This window comes from Chelon labrosus (genome assembly GCF_963514085.1).
Source record: "Chelon labrosus genome assembly, chromosome: 12".
Classification (NCBI taxonomy): domain Eukaryota; kingdom Metazoa; phylum Chordata; class Actinopteri; order Mugiliformes; family Mugilidae; genus Chelon; species Chelon labrosus.
The window spans coordinates 28,166,118-28,183,896 of NC_140345.1; the positions used below are offsets into that span (position 1 = coordinate 28,166,118).

General features: G+C 42.1%; 1 protein-coding gene across 1 annotated transcript; it reads left to right on the forward strand.

The window, feature by feature from the left end:
• Nucleotides 1–1,861: 1,861 nt before the first annotated feature.
• On the forward strand, nucleotides 1,862–17,552 carry il21r.1 (interleukin 21 receptor, tandem duplicate 1). The gene is made up of 11 exons (XM_084557696.1): nucleotides 1,862–2,856; nucleotides 3,328–3,513; nucleotides 6,524–6,725; nucleotides 7,010–7,128; nucleotides 7,374–7,482; nucleotides 8,600–8,787; nucleotides 9,257–9,390; nucleotides 9,491–9,680; nucleotides 9,763–9,844; nucleotides 12,324–12,417; nucleotides 15,725–17,552. Exons 4-11 carry the CDS (start codon nucleotides 7,068–7,070, stop codon nucleotides 16,472–16,474), a joined length of 1,608 nt encoding a protein of 535 aa, XP_084413822.1. The 5' UTR covers nucleotides 1,862–2,856; nucleotides 3,328–3,513; nucleotides 6,524–6,725; nucleotides 7,010–7,067; the 3' UTR covers nucleotides 16,475–17,552.
• The last annotated feature ends 227 nt before the right edge of the window (nucleotides 17,553–17,779 follow it).

The window sequence follows — 17,779 nt, forward strand, 5'->3', positions numbered from 1 at the left end:
CATGTTGCTGCTCTAATGTTCAGTTGAAACTGCGTCAGAAAGGTGGTGATTCAGCTGGATGATCTTAGTGATAAGATCATCCAGATAATAAGATAAGTAATAGAAGAACAATGACATAAAAATAAAAATATTAAAGGTTTTACAGACTATAAGTTTTAAGTACCTAACTAACTACTACTACTACTAACTACAGTTGGTGACAAACCAACCAAAGTTAATGAAAGATTGAAGTGGTGGAAGCGAAAAGTATTGCAGCAAAAAATTAGTGTGGGTAAAAAAATAAAAATAAAATAAATAAACAGAATTAGGCAGGATGAAGTTATGTAGTAATAAATGGATGTAAACAGATGCATTGTGTCCTTTAGTTGTGGAGGAAACGCAGCAGGAGGGTTAAGAAAAGGCCGATGTTAAACACTGAGATGTTTCTGTTATTCAGCCTAGCCCAGACTACAATGTCAAAATATTAGGCACACCTGTCAATTCAATAGAACTACAAACCACAGTTAATGAAAACACAGTTAACATCTCTCTCAGTTATTTGAAGCTAATGCTGAATACCAGAACCTTCATGAAGATATAGAGCAGGTCTGTTATACTAGAATGATTCCACTGGTGTCCCTAATGAACTGGCATGTGTGTGTCTGTAGATGGTTTTGATGTAGATGAAGTAAAACTATCTATACTGCCCCCCAGTGGAGATGGAAATCCTCTGCAGAGACTCAAAAGGAGGATAAAATATTAATGAAACTTTTTTTGCTTTAGCAGTTAACAAAACATAGTATAGTTGGGATGTGCATGACTTAATTAACAGGATCTTAATGTTTTTTTCACTGTGTTTAGGTTTGTCCTAATTGAACAGCTTGTACAGATGGGGATCTTTTGATAAGGGGGGAGGGAGAGAAGTGACTTACATGCAGCAAAGAAATTCAGTTCAGTTCAGTTTTATTCATATAGCGCCAATAACAATACAAATTGTCTCAAGGCGCTTTACAAAATCCGGTCTGAAACCAGGCCTGAAACCCCCAGAGCAAGTCTGAAGGCGGCGGTGGCAGAAAAAACTCCCCTTTACCAGGCCGTTTTAAGGCCGGCCTGGTAGAGACAGAAAAGAGAGAAGTGGAGGGGAGGTGAGGGGAGAGGGAGGGAGGGAAATCCTTTGAGCGACACTATCCTAGATTCTAACAGTAGACCCTCAAGCAACTGGAACAATCTGGGATTAGTTCTTTTAATTTTTGTTTCTGAAAGCACCGCATGTGTGTTCTTCAAATAAAAAAAAAAATCCTTTTCTTAATATTTTATCTCAGAAATCAAGAGGAGCGGTTTCAGCAGGTTAATGAGTCATTTTTATGCAGAAATAATTCTGCAACTTCTGAAGGGCACAGAAACTTTTTATGATGGCACCGTTTGCACGCTGTGGAGGAGTCCGGCTTCCTGTGCTGTGACACCGGGAGGTCTAACTATTACAGAGCAGCAACTGTTATGAGCTGTCCTTTCCTTCTTAGAATACTTCTTAGTGTTCTGTGGCTATATTGCGGTCACCTGGTATGACTTTTATTAAAAGCAGATTTAATAACATCAGTGTCAATGACTCATTATGAGGTAGTTCACCACGGCACTCGTCTGTTTTTGGAACTTATATTTTTACATATACACATGTACCTACTGTGGTCAGCAACATAGTTTTATTCCCTTGTGCTCTTGTTTATTCTCATAACAGGTAATTTAATGAGCATGCCGTGCATCCACTAAACTATTAATGCATTTCATACTGGCTGTATCCATCCTTTTCATGCATTATCAGTCTCCCAAGTATCTTGCATCATCTAGTAGTACCTAGTAGTATGTATCTGCCCGTTCAGCCTCAGGCAGATGGGTCCCCCAGTATGAGCTGGGTTCTGTTTGCATCCCAGTACAGCTGATACGAAGCATAAGTTTCAAATAACTGAGAGAGCCGTCGATTGATTCAACTGTGTTTTCATTTTGGAGGCTGTGGTTTGCAGTACTGTTGAACCGACACATGTTCCTATTATTCTGACGTTGTAGTCAGTGGCCTAGGCTGAATAATAGAAACACTTTGGGGTTTAATTCAGTCCAGTTTAACAGCACCACAAACGTCATCCTCCAAAATGACCATCCAGTTGAATTACCGCCTTTCTGAACATTATTAGCAGGCATGAAGGAGGGTTTAGCGCAGGACTGTTATATTAGAATACATTCACTAGTGTACCTAATAAACTGGCAAATAAGTGTGTAAATACTAATATTTTTAAGGTAGAAATAATCCTATAGTTCAAGGAGTTAAAGTCCTAGAAACAAATAAATAATTAAATATTTTAAATAAATATTTTACTTTTTTTTTACTAAAGACACTAAGTTGCAGTGACCTAATTCTACCGATTGGTGGCGCAGTGGTTTCTGACGACTACAGACAAAAAAAGACACGAAGAAGTCGACGTTGAATTGTGTTGTTTCCTGTAGCCGACGGTGGGGGCGTCACTTTCACTTTAAATTGTCCCTTAATTAACAAAGCAAACGGTTAAAACTGACATAATTGTATATATTTATTTATTATTTATTTCGTTTTTAACTAAAATCGCATTATAAATTCCGAAAATGGCGCAAACAGTTACCGGGAAGTTTAAAAGCTAACCGTCCTTTAGCTAGCTAGCTAAAAAGGTAATAGCTTAAAATGAATGAACATGGGAGTGGAGGGAGAGCGTCCTCATTAAAAAAGAAAAAAAAGAAAGAAAGAAAGGTTACACTCCACAGGTGCTGGTTGAGACTGAGCATACACACGCACACAACATGAGTACACAATGTGAAAGCGAAACGAGCCAAACATCATGATGGACTTCCCCAGTGAGTACATGTTTGGATGATATGGCCTCTATTCCCGTTACTGAAAATAGGTCTGTGTGTGTGTGTGTGTGTGTGTGTGTGTGTGTGCGTGCAGGGGGGGGCGGGGGGGGGGGGGGGGTTCTTCATTAGAACTCCCTAGATTTATTTTTAAGATCTGTACTAATACTGATATCTTCTTAGGGGACTATTGTTTTTAACAAGCAAAAACAAAACAAAACAAAACAAAAAAAATTCCACAAGTTTTCCCCAAACTTATCTAGGCCTGAACTCTCATTTAAAGTTTCATTAATTTAATATAATCCTTATTTAACGTGGTTATCAGATGTTTCAGTCATATTCACTGCAGGTTTTTCACACCTAATTGTCATCTCTCGTTGTGTATAGCACAGCGTGACATTCATTTGTAGAGCAAATCGGGCCCTCTCACAGGAAAGATTCACTTCTCTCTTTGTTCATTTTCTCTTTAAACAGCACCCGCCTCCATCGGCGCCTGCAGACTTTCAGAGAAGGCATTCGTGCCGCGTCTTCAATTCAGCCTCGAAGAGCTCCCATCCTCGGCGAGGACTCGCTTATCACTAATGTCATCAGCCTTGTGGTGACGGAGGAGCAGCCTTCATCAGATGAGAGGATGTCGTGGGCAGAATCTCTGCAACAAAAGTAGGCTATTCTGAGTCCTTCCTCATTGCAATTAAGAAAAACACGACGACAACACAGTTCTGCTATGTCAACATTTTATCGTTTCGCTTGGTGTTAGAATCTTGAAGCTCCAGTTTACAACTCTGCACGCAGACGGTAGTAAATGACATTTAGCATGACTGCATTTTGTGGTAGTCAGGCAAACTCAATCAGCTTGATTGTGATTGTTTTAACCAAACTACAACAAAGAGATAAACTTGCCACAGTTTAAAAATGCAGAGACAACAAGTGAACAGGCCTTTTTTTCTGTACTAAAGATGTTGACGGGGGGTCTGCATCAGGGGGTAGACTGGGGCCGACTGGGTCGCGGCATCTCTGAAACAACAGGGCTGGTGGGATGTTCTGAAGTTTGATCTGCAGTGGCTTTGATTCACAACGTACCTGTTGCTAAGGGCCACCATGGGCACCTTCAGAGGCTTATACGGAGTCCGGGCCTCAGCTGGTTGCAGCTTGTTTTTGTCTGCTGCAGCGGATTAGTCAGTGCAGTAGCATATCTGTAATGTCTGCATAACAGAAACAAAACTACGTTACGCAGCAATGTATGCAGTGCAGAGGTGGTGGGAAAAATAAAAGTATAGGAGAAATAACTCTTAACAGCAGCTAGTCCAAATAATGTCCAAAAATCTTACTTTTGAATTAGAAAACATAAAACACATTATAGGCATGGGATTATGATCAAAAAATCAACCCCCATCCACCTCTGACATTTATTACAAATACTCTCTTTAATTAAATACATCACAGTTACCTAATTTTTCCAGAAACCTGTTTGAAGCAGATGTGTTCAGTAAAATAAAATGAGCCTACGCAAACGAAAGCAGATAACCTCTGCATTAGGAACAAGTATATGTGAGAATACTGTAAATGTCACTTGTGTTCTGTTGAATAGAGGCGCATTAAAAAATGAAGAACTGAAAACGAAGCAGCAGCTTCAAATAGAAAGACGAACAGAGACCTCTAGTGGTCGTGGAGTGTTCGTACAAGACTCAGCAGATGATTTCAGGCATTTTCCCTCAATACAAGGCAGCTTCATTAAATACATCATCAGTGTTTCCCACAGGATTTTAGGAGACTGTGGTGGCAGGGTCCGGGGGTGGGGGGTGGGGGGATTGGTGCTCAGTCGTGGGCTAGAGAGACCGAGTACAGCGGGATGGGCACTGACAGTGATTAGAGATGGTGAAATACTGTTTATTATTATTATTATCATCATCATCATTATTTATTTATTTATTTTTTATATATTTTTTTATGATTTTTTTTTTTTATGGTCAAATGAGACTGTGGTGGGCCCGTTTGGGCCCGTTTGGGCCCGCCACTGTCTCGTTTGGGCCTGTTTGGGCCCGTTTGGCCCCGCCACAGTCTCGTTTGGGCCCGTCTGGCCCCGCCACAGTCTCGTTTGGGCCCGTTTGGGCCCGCCACTGTCTCGTTTGGGCCCACCACAGTCTTGTTTGGGCCCGTTTGGGCCCGCACAGTCTCGTTTGGGCCCGCCACAGTCTCGGGAAACACTGACATCTGTACAATCTAAGGCAATTCTAATTTTTCTGTTAAATTTTCAGAGAGGCGCTAATTGAGCCACAAGCTTATAAAGAGGTTCAGGTTGCCGGTGCAGGAGGCGTCTCACATAAAATGGCGTCTGCAAAACGATGAAAAACTCCTCTCAGTATAATGCAGTCCACTTCAACACCGCTGCAAACATACAATTAATATCTTTCTGATAAGTCTTAATCAAAAAATAAACTCGTTGTGGCTCGGCTGGAGCTGACCTCAGCTGGACATGGGGCGAGAAGAAGTAGTGTACGCCCTGCACAGGTCTCCAGTCCAATCATCATTAACTCTAACCCGCTGGAGGAAACTAACATACAGCCTCACATAGAAAGGCTCTCACCCTGAACATACTTACCTTTGTAGATGTAGATTTAATTTCTAAGTGCTCGTCTCCTGTCCCTCCCTCAGTGTTGGGTTATTGAAGGCCCTGTGCTGAAATGGTAGAGTCGGTAGAGTCTGATAGTTGGTGGCTCCCCGTCCTGTTTTCAGTTCTTGTTTGAGGCTGTTCTAGTATTCTAGAGGATGACATCTGACCCAGAAACCTTCTACCTTCGATTCTGATCATTTTAATCCCTCCATCTGCAAATTATTTTGTTTCTTCTGTAATTTTTAATTTGATATGTTAGGGTTGTGTCGAGGCCAAAACCCTGATTGCAGAGCACAAATTGTGTTAATACCAACCTGCTTCAAAGCTCTACATGCGTTGATCTTTGTGTGATTCTGTGCAATAGAGTGACATTTGGCTTTTACTAAAAATGAGACAGTGACATGAAACAAGAGGTGTCTGCACACCTACATAATGTTATGAATCCCACAAAGACTCACTCATTGTGCAAAGACGTTTAACTGTTTCTGTCCCGTAACTAAAAGAGTTTAGTTATTGACACGTGGATTATGATCCACATTGGTTCAGGTCACGCTGGAGAATGATCGAGCATAAAATGCAAAAGTTAATATTTAATTTAGAGCTGATTTAAATATTAAGGGGCCCCACTCCAAGTTAATGACTCATATTGCCTCTCCTGAAAACCCCTGATCAACTGGTATTGTAGGTGTTAAGGGTCTTTTTCTATAAGGTGTCAAAAAGTGTTGTTGATGTCTGTATTTTAAGATCATTTCAGTACTGAAACATGAATCGGTTGGGTTTTGAGTAATACGAGCATACAAGATGGTGCTCTGCAACGATTAAAGACGTTTTATTTAACAGTCAGTTGAACAAAAAACTGTTTTGGGGAAGAAGAAGTTTCTGGCGCTTAAAGTTCAGGCGCTTCCTGATTGTCTCGAAATAAAAATCTATTTTTGTCTTAAAAATAAAATAAGAAAAACATGGTGACTCTGAATCATTTTGAAGCAGATCATTTCCTGTTTTTTTTTTTTTGTTGTTTTGTTTTTTTTTTTACATCTATTATATGTTGCATATTCATAGCATGTGGATGTGGTGGGAAGGTACCGCACAGAGACCGAACCAAAGGGTCTGAAACCACATCCTTAGTCACACCACTGACTGATCATGACGTCTTCACCGTGACTGCCTCAGCAGTGTTCCACTCGGCACTCTCACCCAGTCTTCAGTGCGACAGTGTCTCCACTTGCTCGTTCGCCGATTGAGGATTTTCACTTTGGGGAAGGTAAGATCAGTTCAAATTAAAATAAACTAGAACATAAAGGGTCATTTTAAGACGTCGGTTGGTTTGAGAGATAATCTGTTGTTTGTTTAGTTAACTTTTAACTCTCACTGGTAACCGTTGATGTTCTGTGAACTCTGAAAGCTAAATGTAGGACTGTTGACTGCATCTTAGTTTAATAACCAACCTTCTCACAATGTACCAACAAATCACAGGAACACAAGTACATTTTTCTCTTTATCTCACTATTTATTTATATTTTTTTTAAACAATAAATCTATATTTAGTTTCAGCAGACGCGTTTCCTCCTGTTTACCCGGCGACTGATAACAGTGGGTCGTCCCCATGGCTCCTAAACCTTTCTTCCTTCTTATGCTGTGGGGCCTGACTCTCTTTGGTCACGGTGGTAAGTTGGTCTTATCTGATCGGTCTTATTTTTATTTTATCTGATTTTTCTGGTGCAAGTCAGTACTTGATTTAAGGTGATTCATTGTTTGTCTTGACTCTGCTGCCTTTTGCTAAACATTCCTAGTTTCTTAAATTTCCTTTCCGTTTGCTTTGTTGAGTAAATCATTTAAAGCGGCGGACATGTGTAGGACGTTAAATTCATTAAATTCTGCAGCTGATTGCATCTCTCTTTTTCTGCTGCAGTTGCATCTTTGTGCAACGTCACCTGCTCGACAGACTACGTCGAATCGGTGAACTGTTCGTGCTCAGCCTCCGTGCCAACGTATCCTGTCTTCCTTGAAGTCACCTGCAGGTACAAGTTGTCATAAGTGTCTCTGCTAATGAAGGCTGTGTTTTATTTACTCTAATTTAGAACACGTCCTAGAAGCTAACCGTTCATTTTCCCTTATAGACCGGGTCGTTTTGAAGCTTGTACTTTTTAATTTACTGATTAATGTTCAAAAGCTGGAAAAGGATTTAAAAAAGGTGTATGTTATATGCAGATTATTCATTTCTTAACATTTTTAGGAGAAGACGGAGACGTGTGCACTGTGGAAATTTTTTTACGGTTGATAGTGAACTCAGTAGCGCTCCCTGGTGGTGACGCTGTTTCAAAACCGCAGTCGCAAAACAAAACATTGTTGATTTGTTTTGGTTCTGCTTTGTTTTCTTTCTTTATCTGAAATCAGTTGTGGTGATTTAATTCTTTCACATGTATTTGTCATACACAGTAATATCCGTTGGCACCACAGTTACTTGATGCACCTGCGGTTAACCTAAAAGAATAATAGCATAGGCTGCGTCACTAATGGTCTGTTGCAATGTTGTGTTTCTATAGCACCTCTCTAAACTGAAACGTCAGACACGTCATTCATTAATCAAGATATTCAGATATTTCTGTTTCCATTTTTTATTTGATCAAACCCGTACGCTTCCGTACACCAGTGCCACCACAGTTCGGCGTTTGGTCCAGGGATGGAACCGCTAACCCTCTGGTTCCTGGATAACCCTGCTCTACCCGCAGATCCACAGCAGCACCTCTAATGGAGGAAAATATCCTCTAATTACATTCTCTAAGCTGAATTTACAGACCCGGCCGGCAATCATAAGTTTAGTTTGAAGGTGTTTTAGATATCGTGGAAATATCTGCTGCCATTTTTATTTTACCAACGCTTCATGCCTCATCACACTGACACAGACCCCTCTTAGAAATAATGTTAATGTGGGATCCAGGTCTCTAAATCTGAGAGAGTCATTTGCTCAGGTGAATGATTTATAGTATTTCTTGTTATTTTTTCCAGCCAGGTAAACAACGCAAGGCTTTATTTTGTCGCTCAGTGTCCTTTTGCTCCAACAGATCTGAACAGAATCAGACTTTAAGACGTCTGACGGACCTTTACTGATCGTCTCGCACTCTTTGTCTTCTCCAGTGATTATCAGGAGATCGTGAACAGTAGCTGCGAGATCAGGCCGCCTCAGTCCTGGTGCTCCATGCGCATCGAGAGCCTTTATTACATCGCATCCGTCGATACCTTTTGTAACACGACAGTCAGACACCGAGACGAACATGGAGTGATGCACAAAGATGAGTTCAGGACATGGGCCCTGAGTGATGTGGGTAGGTTCAACAGATAACGACTCATTTCGTTGTTCATCACTGCTGCTGAACAGAGACGTGAAAGAAGGTCACAGGCAACAGACGTGACGTGTTTACTGGCATCGAAACGTTATTGAAGACGCTAAATGTTATTGAAGGCGTTAAATGTTAAAATCTTGCACACAGACGCCGTATTCTCTCTTGTTTCTAATCGTCTCCACAACATTAAACCTTATTTCCGTTTAATTTTTGTTTCTGATTTGTTTAAAGGTTCAAAAACTCCAAATTTTTACTCTGGAAACTTTATCAGCTTACCAACGTTTGACATCTGCCATCCCACCTGCTAAACCCCCTCCAGATCAAAACAAAAAGCTAAAAATAAAATCCAACTGCCATTTGTGGTGTAGAACATTGTTGTCCTGCACATGTTTTCAGTTTCATGATGTTCCCCTGAGACTTATGTGTTTTTTTTTGTTTTGTTTTTTTACAGTGAGACCTTATCCTCCTTTTAACGTTAGTGTGGTGAACACTGATGAATTCTACAACATCACTTGGAACAACAACAACGAGAACGACTGCCTCTCGTACAGAGTGCGCATAAGAGCGAGTAGAGACTTGTTAAAGGTAAACTGAACCCGAGATACAGTTGCAGAAGATTATTGTCAAGTTTCTCTGCAGACGACTTTTATGCAAATCTTTTTTTTTTTGTATTCGCTCCAACCAGGACCCAGTTTACTCCCTTATAGTGGATAATCAGAACATTATCGTAGATCAGAAGAAACTGCAGCCACAGACCTCCTATACTGTGGATGTCCAGGCCAAAATGTGTCCCGGGCATTACTATCAGGGCCCGTGGAGCGAATGGAGCGCTCCTGCAGAATGGAGAGCGCCAGGATCTTCACCAGAGTTTGAAGGTAGAGCATCTTTTTCTTCGCACATGCATTTAAATGCACAAGAAGCGCGTTGCTGATCATATCTAATACGTCCTCTTTCCAGGAATCGGTGGATACTGGTGGTATGCCTCCCTGCCCATCGCTGTTGTCGTCTGTCTGCTGTTGCTGGGTTATTTACAAAAACCGTGAGTACTTTAGACTTTTTGGGTCATCGAGCGCCAGAACATGGCGCCGTTCTCCACGCCACTTGAGGCCCCAATGATCTGTACAAGTTACTGGTGACATTTGCACAGTAAAACACAATTATTATCATGACAATCTCAAATCTGAACTTAAATTTCCTCTTCCATTCACACCTAACTCCCTCAAATCTCTGCTAATGTACAGAAGAGTGAATTAGTGAACAATTAGTGATTAAGACTTAAGGTCATCAACGTGCCGTCTTCCAGTAAATGATTAGCAAAGCTCTTCACTGCTTCTGTCTACACTTTCCTGGCATCACCTCCCACATGTAGAGAAACCGCTGCAGCACTGTACTGTACGTGCAGAGACTCTTTGCACTGAGGCGGCTAGCAGACATAGGAAGTCATGCAGAGCGCCAGAGTTAGAGAGCGATGACAATACCTCAGTAACTCAGGGCATGCAGCTAGAAAAACAAGCACAGGCTAAAAAAAAGAAAAGAAAAGTGAAGTCAGTACTGTGTCATTTTGTTTGTTGTGTTTTCGTTTGTATCTGTTTAGAGGATGAGATAATCCTTTGTTCTGTGAGATATCATGCTTCCATTATGGTTTTGCTTGACTGCACGCTCGTGTTTCTCTGCAGTGGATCTTGTTTGACTGCAGTCTGCATGTGCATCACAGACCTCTGTGTTAGCCACTCCTTTGTCGGTTTGATATGTTCGCGTAGCTTAAAGTGATCAGTCAGGTTTCGCTGAAAAAAATGTTTATTCAGGATCACTCTGTGGAGATGTTAAGTAGTCGAGACTTTCAGATCAGGTATAAAGAATACGAGGGACGTCTCTCACTTCAGCGGCAGAATATTTAAACCAGGAGTGTTAAACGTAAAAACCGACTCGGTCTAATCTGACCCGTGGGATGAATTTACAAGGAGCTAAACTGTATTTTTAGAATAAAAGTAGCTGCTGTTGCTAATTTGTCTTATTTGTTTTCGAAAGAGTAGCAGACAGAACACAAAACGCCCAGAACTAGACAGCAGGCAACAGCAATGTGCAGGAATCTCAGGTTGATCATTAAATATAAACATTACTTGTATTTTTTTTTGCACTAAAACAAATGATAGATGGATAGATGCTTTATTAATCCCAAACTGGGAAATTTCACCGTTGCAGCAGAAATGTACAGGCACTCGACACCACACGTAATATATAACAAAAAGCTAAAATCAACAATAAAAAAAATAAATACACAATATTTACAAGAATTATAAGACAAGTGAATATTAAAAGTTAAATTAAATTGCAATGAAATGTAATGAATTGCCAACCAATAACCAAACAAACATATGCAATGTGCAAGAAAAACAAACGTCCAGAGAGTCATCTATCGCACACAGATGAGGAGTTGTACAGAGTGATGGCTTGAGGCAGAAAAGATTTCCTGTAGCGTTCTTTGAGACAACAAAGTGGTCTGAGCCTTCTGGAGAACGTGCTCCGTTGTCTGTCTATTGTGTGGAGGAGAGGGTGGTCAGGGTTATCCATGATTGATAACAGTTTGTTCAGAGTCCTCCCCTCCACCACTGATCTAACAACAAATGAAAACATGTTTTTATAAACATTTATGGGTTATAATACGCTGCATGTAGCACCTTTGAACACAAATGAGTTCGACACCCCCGATTTAAACCTTCACAAGGTCTATTTATTGCAGAGAAACGTTTCCGTCTCCCCCGCAAAGACAATAAAACTAATATACACAACACGCACGCACGCACACGTCACAAGCTGTCAGCAACACGGTGACAAAAGTGCAGAAGTTGCATCTACTGCTGCACGGTTGAAATCCCCTTCCATGGACACGTTGACACGTCTTGTTCAGCAGATTCACTTTTGCATTATAGAAAGATTCCCGAAGTGTAGTTTTTGTTTAGTCAAGGAGATTCTTTCAAAGCGCAAAGTACAAAATCTCAGGTTCTAAGAGTTAAAACGTGTCTGACTGGCTTCTAGAATAAAACACTACACTTGAGCGTTTATCTCTGACTTATTTAACTCCACACGGCTGAAAAGACATCGTTTACATCTGGTACGGTTTTGATTTCAGTCACTTAACGAAGCATCAGGTTAAAGCTTGAAAACAGAGATCCAGTGAACTCGTTAAAACATGAAATATAATTTCCAAGTTTTAGAATTAAACGAAAGCTGCATTTTCTCGAGAATCCGACAGCGTCAACGTGTTTGATAAGACGTGTCACACGTGGTATGGTTTTATAATCACATGCTAGGATCTGACTTTGACTCATGAATTCGTCTTAGCGCCGTATCTTCATTCACATGAAAAGCCACTATGTGCTGACAACATTACTGGAGAGTTATCGGCGCACGCACCGAAAGCGAAATCCCCACCAAACGAGCTTATACATTTTTACATTTTCCCCTGTCGAGCCCCCTTTTTTTTTTTTGCTTCTAAAATCATTTCACATTTGTTTCAGGTGCTGGCAGAAGAAACTCAATCTGATTACATTCGTCCCCAAGCCCAACGAGTTCTTCAAGCCCCTGTACCACAGCCATGGAGGGAACTTCAAGGTAAGGGAAAGCAAAACTGAGCTCATTGTGTGTAGTTTCCAGTTGGGCCCAGCAGGTGTTGCCCTAGAGGGGGACTTTCGCACATCTGGACCCCGTCTGCGGGGCTTTCCCTTTTCGCTTCACAGTTGAGGGCCTCCATGATGTGAATGAGTCACTGCGCAGGGGCTTCAAGAGGCTTGTCACTGATCTGTCTGAAAGGCTGTGGGTAGATATTTGTGTATGACAGTCAGATCTGTTCCACCCCGTGGAAAATACCCCACCAGTGCTTCAATATCACATCTCTGATAGTCGCACTAAAGCAGCTTGTTTTTCTCCCCGTAGAGATATGAAGTGAGAAGTTTGTGGTTACTATTTTTTTCATTGCCTTACTCTTTAATGACTTTTTTTTATCTTGATCTTCCGTTAACCTTTGTTCCTTTGTTGTTGTTTTTTTTTTTTTTTACCCTAATGTCATTTATCATTTGAACCCTGGCATTTAACTTTTGGTTATTACTTCTTAAATGTACTCCATCTTTCTCTTTTTAATTGTGAGCCAGAGGGAGTGTAGACTATATTTCTTTGTAGGTTTAAAAAATAACATTCTACCCCTAAAAGAAAACAAAATTTAAAGTTTACTCACCCAAATAACTTTTGTGTTATTTGTAGTCGTTCGGGAGATATTTAGATCAGCGTATATCAAAACGTAGCCTCTAAACAACACATTATCTGCCGTGAAACTCGTTCATTTCACCAATATTTTCTTACGATACGCTAGTGCTATTCCCCGTTGAGTCCAGAGTTACCTGTTATCATCATCCGGGGTCTGTAGGTCAGTCTTCTGACCTGGATGACGTCACCTCTGAGCGCCGCACACTCGCGACGGTCGGCTGGTTTACCTGTAATTTGCTACTGCTTGCTACGGTTCGTCCACAACCTCAGAATCGGAAAAATATTCAGCCATGTTGCAAAAAAACTATCTGTCGCAAATTACAGGTAAACAAGCCGACCGTCACGGGTTTGCGCGGCGCTCAGAAATAAGGTCGAGGTTGTAAAAAACAGTAGTTCCCCTTTAAGCGCACACAGTGTTTCTGAGTTATATATTGTAGTGCATTGCCGTGGTAATGTGTAAGTGTATATCGTCCCCTACTTGTGATCAAATCAACCACACATGATCATATTACCCTGCCTCTCGCTTGATGACAGCTGGGATGGGCTCCCCCGCTACCCTTCACGGGACTAGCGGTTACAGAATATGAATGAATGAATGAATGAATGAATGAATGAATGGTTTAGGAGGAGAGACAAACAGCCTGGGACTCTGTGTGCAGTTACACGCCTCGTCCAGCAGAGGGCGCTGCTGCTGCAGCAGGAAAACATGCAGCGAGAGGCTGTTGACTGTGAGAGAGAGGAAACACTAGTGAGATAATGGAACAGGAAAGTTCCTTCACTCTTTTCTCCGTGGTGTTTGTGTGATCTGCGTATCTGTGTCAGACGCTTTACCTGAAGCCACGTGACAGAGATATTTAGTCTGAGAAGGTTCTCACTCATTCATGTTATCGTATATCCTAAAAACATAAAGCTGAAACCAGCAGCACGTGGAAGTTGTAGGGTTGCTGCTGTTGTGTTTTATTTGGAGACGTATAATCCACGTCTTCAGTTCTAAAAGACAGGTGTTGATTTGGGGTTTTTAATAGGAACATGTGTAGGCGGTGCCTCCTACCTACCTGTGATGTTTGGATCCTGTTTTCCTTTCCTCTGTGAATCATACTTTATTGACCCATTAATGTCCAGAGACTCTAGTCTAAGAGGTGTGATGGAGGGTGGAAACTTTTGGGGAATTTAAAGCATGCATTGATACTTCACCGTGTTAGGATCCTGCTCAAAGCACCTCAGCCGTGTCCACAGAGGGGATGAGAGTAAATGAACACTAAGTGGCGGTGTGAAAGCACGGCTGAAATAACCCAACTTATCGTTTTCTTTAACTAATCTCTTTGGAATCACTGTGACGGACGGATTTCCTCAGTCAGACATTGTTGAAGTTTACCTGCGCTGCGTCTCAGCCTTGTGGTGAACACTGCTCGCATTTTTTCTCACCAGTTCAGCAACAAAGATGCTGTTCGTCTCAGGATGTGGTGGCCCTTTGCATCAAGGGACTGATTCATGCTTATCAGGGCATCACGCTGCTGCGTTGAGCCTATAGGTGGTTGCAGACGTTTCCTGCATAAGCTGCTGTAAAAGCCTCACGTGTCTGCAGGGAGAGCCATACATTAATAGGGCAATGTGTTACTGTCGGGTTAGAAATGACTAAACTCCATCAGGTTCGCTGTGTTTGAACATTTACGGTGCCTCGCTGTGGCAGCTACAGGTTTAGACCCTGCTGAACTCTTGTGAAAGCCCCGGTCAACTAGTACGTTTAGGTACTTGCCCAAATGTCTCAACGATGTCTAGCCAAGTCTCAGCCACGTGAGAGAAGCAGTCTAAGTGGTTAAACGCATCAGATAAAGACTATTTCTATCAATAACCGTGTGCCGTTCTCATCTCTGAATATGCAAAAAAGGGAGAATCTATTCATGAACACAACTCTGTCAAAGCCTCTAGTATAGTTGTATTGCATTGTTTGTTTTAGTCTTATGATGTAAAATGCAGTGCTGTTTTGCACCAATCAGCCATAACATTATGACCACTGACAGGAGAAGTGAATAACATTTAAACCATCTTGTGACAGTTCAGTGTTCTGCTGGGAAACTTCTGGACCTGGCATTCATTGGTGTGGATGTTACTTAGACATGTAGCACCCACCTAGACCAGACCAGGCACCCCCACCCCATAGCAATGACACTCCTTGATGGCAGCAGCCATCCCCAGCAGGATGCACGGCATAACATTATGACCACCTTCCTAATATTGTGCAGGTCTCCCTTGTTGTGACTCATCAGAGAATGGACATGGGCCTTCTGAGGGTGTCCTGTGGTGTTAGTGGGGGGGCCTTTGAGGGGAGGGGCCTCTGTGGATCATCCCACAGATACTTGATCAGTTTGGGATCTAGTGAATTTGGAGGCCAGGTCAACACCTTGTGCTGTTCTTCATGTTTTTTTTTTTTATTAGTTGTTCCACACCAATGAATGCCAGGTCCAAAAGTTCTTCAGCAGAACGTTGAACTGTCACATGATGGTCAATGTTATTTATTTCCCCTGTCACTGGACACAGTGTTGTGGCCGATCGGTGTATATTTACTCTATGGGCTTGTGTGTGGTGATGATTGTCTCATCTAACTATTTACACGTATTTCAAACCACGTAGCTAACGTCTTCCATTCGTTCTGTTGTAGGAGTGGGTGAAGCCTGCGTTCAGCTTGAGTGATTACCAAAAGATCAGCTCCAACGTTCCGACGACGGGTGAGAAACATCAGGACATCCTCAACTGGAAGGACGAGAAGCAGAGCTACAGCGAGGACAGCGAGACCAAACACGGCGGCCCTTTCCTCCAGATGCTGCAGCCGCCCACCAACCTGAGCTCACAGGACACCAGCCACTCCACGGGACACATCTCCATCCACACCGTGACGCTGTCCGGAGAGGAGTCCGAGGAGGAGGTCACGTCGCAGAGCTCCATCAGAAGCTACCAGGACGGAGAGAGCTTCGGCTCCTTCGAGCACGCCGAGTATGATTTAGAGCGACCCCAGATGTCCAGGATGGACAGGCTCAGCGGAGCGTCGCCACATCACGACAACCACATATCCAACGTCCTGTTAGTGGCAAATATAAACTTTCAGCCAGACGCACAGTTTGATGAGCCAGAGAGGGTGTCGCTGGACTCCTTTGTCTCAAACCTGCAGTCGGAAGACGGCTACCCTCACGTGGACTTGGACACCATTGACAGTGGGTTTGGAGAGTGCAGCAGCCCCGGGGCCTCGGACTCAAACACAGCGGAGCGCATGGACTCGGATTTATTCCACGAGCAGAAAAACTCGAACTCCAACTACGTCAAGCAGTGGATGATATGTAGCACTATTCAGGAGGACTCCAGCAACGCTGAGGACGAACTCCACGACGAACACCGCAGTAGTCAGAGCCTCTGATTTACTGCCAGCCTTTGTTGAGCTGAGACGTATTTAAAACATGGACAGAATTAATGTCAGAAGAGTCTAAGTTTGTGGGTTTTGTCGTTCTAAACATGTTTAAGCCGTGCACTTTGTATGTAATGGGATCTTATTGTTAATAACGCTTGTAAAGCATGTTTTTTAATTCATTTTCATGCATATTTAACTAATAAACGCATATCCTTGATAATAAAGCACTGACACACACACTCCAGACGCCACACAAGATCAAACTGTTGCATGCTGCTTTTATTGGCTCTTTTTCTATATGTATATGATCTTGTCACTGAGAGTACAGCTTCATATTCTCTTGGTCATGCATGCTTCATCTGCTTGTACTGTAGAGCACCAGCATGCACGCCGCCTTATCAAGATGTCTGATAAAGTCTGTTTTTCCTTGCACTTGCGCGTTCTGTCAGCAACCACTGTAACCGTCCGTCCTGTTTTTGTGCAATATCAGTAAACAGAGCAAACCGGGAGGAAAATGTCATCTGTTTACACCAGACCGATAAGTTGTCCGGCCTTGACCTCATTCACCAGGAGGGAGAGCGGAGGAAGACGGCGCCAGACAATCCATCCTTTCACCTTGTGCCGACTAGAGACTGTAAACTTATTCTGTCTCGTCTGAAGGGTTGTTGTTCTTAAACACTTTGATTCTCAAAAAACCTCAAATAAACTTCACTCCCTAATGTGATATGTCTCATGCTTTCCATCTCTGAGTCTAGTGCTGCAACGACTTCACAACAGAACTGAAAGAACAATATGTTATTTGTTTTGCATGGTACTAACGGCTAGGGTGGATAATTATAAGGTCTTCTGACATAAGCTGTCTGGTGAGGTTGGACGTTTGACTCATTTACATCACATATCCAGAGTCTCTATCAGATAATGGTCTAAGATAAACATCAAATAATTCTTTATTCATCCCACGGTGGGGAAAATACGCAGCACCAGACAGTAACATGCAGGAGATAAAAAAAGTTAAATACAATAGAACTCCTACATACATTTATACAGATATATATAGCCGGTAAAATAAGTACTGAACACCGTTCGTCTCAGTAAATATATTTCTAAAAGTGCTAATGACACAAAATTTTCACCAGATGTCGGTAACAACCCGTGCAACCCACACATGCGAAGAAATCAAACCTCAGACGTCCATAAATTAAGTTACGTGTTAAAAAATGATATCGATGTTCCAGTGAGAACTGCTGGGGCCGTAATCTGAAGTGGAAACAACATAATTTCACCGTAAATCGGCCACGACCAGGTGCTCCTCGC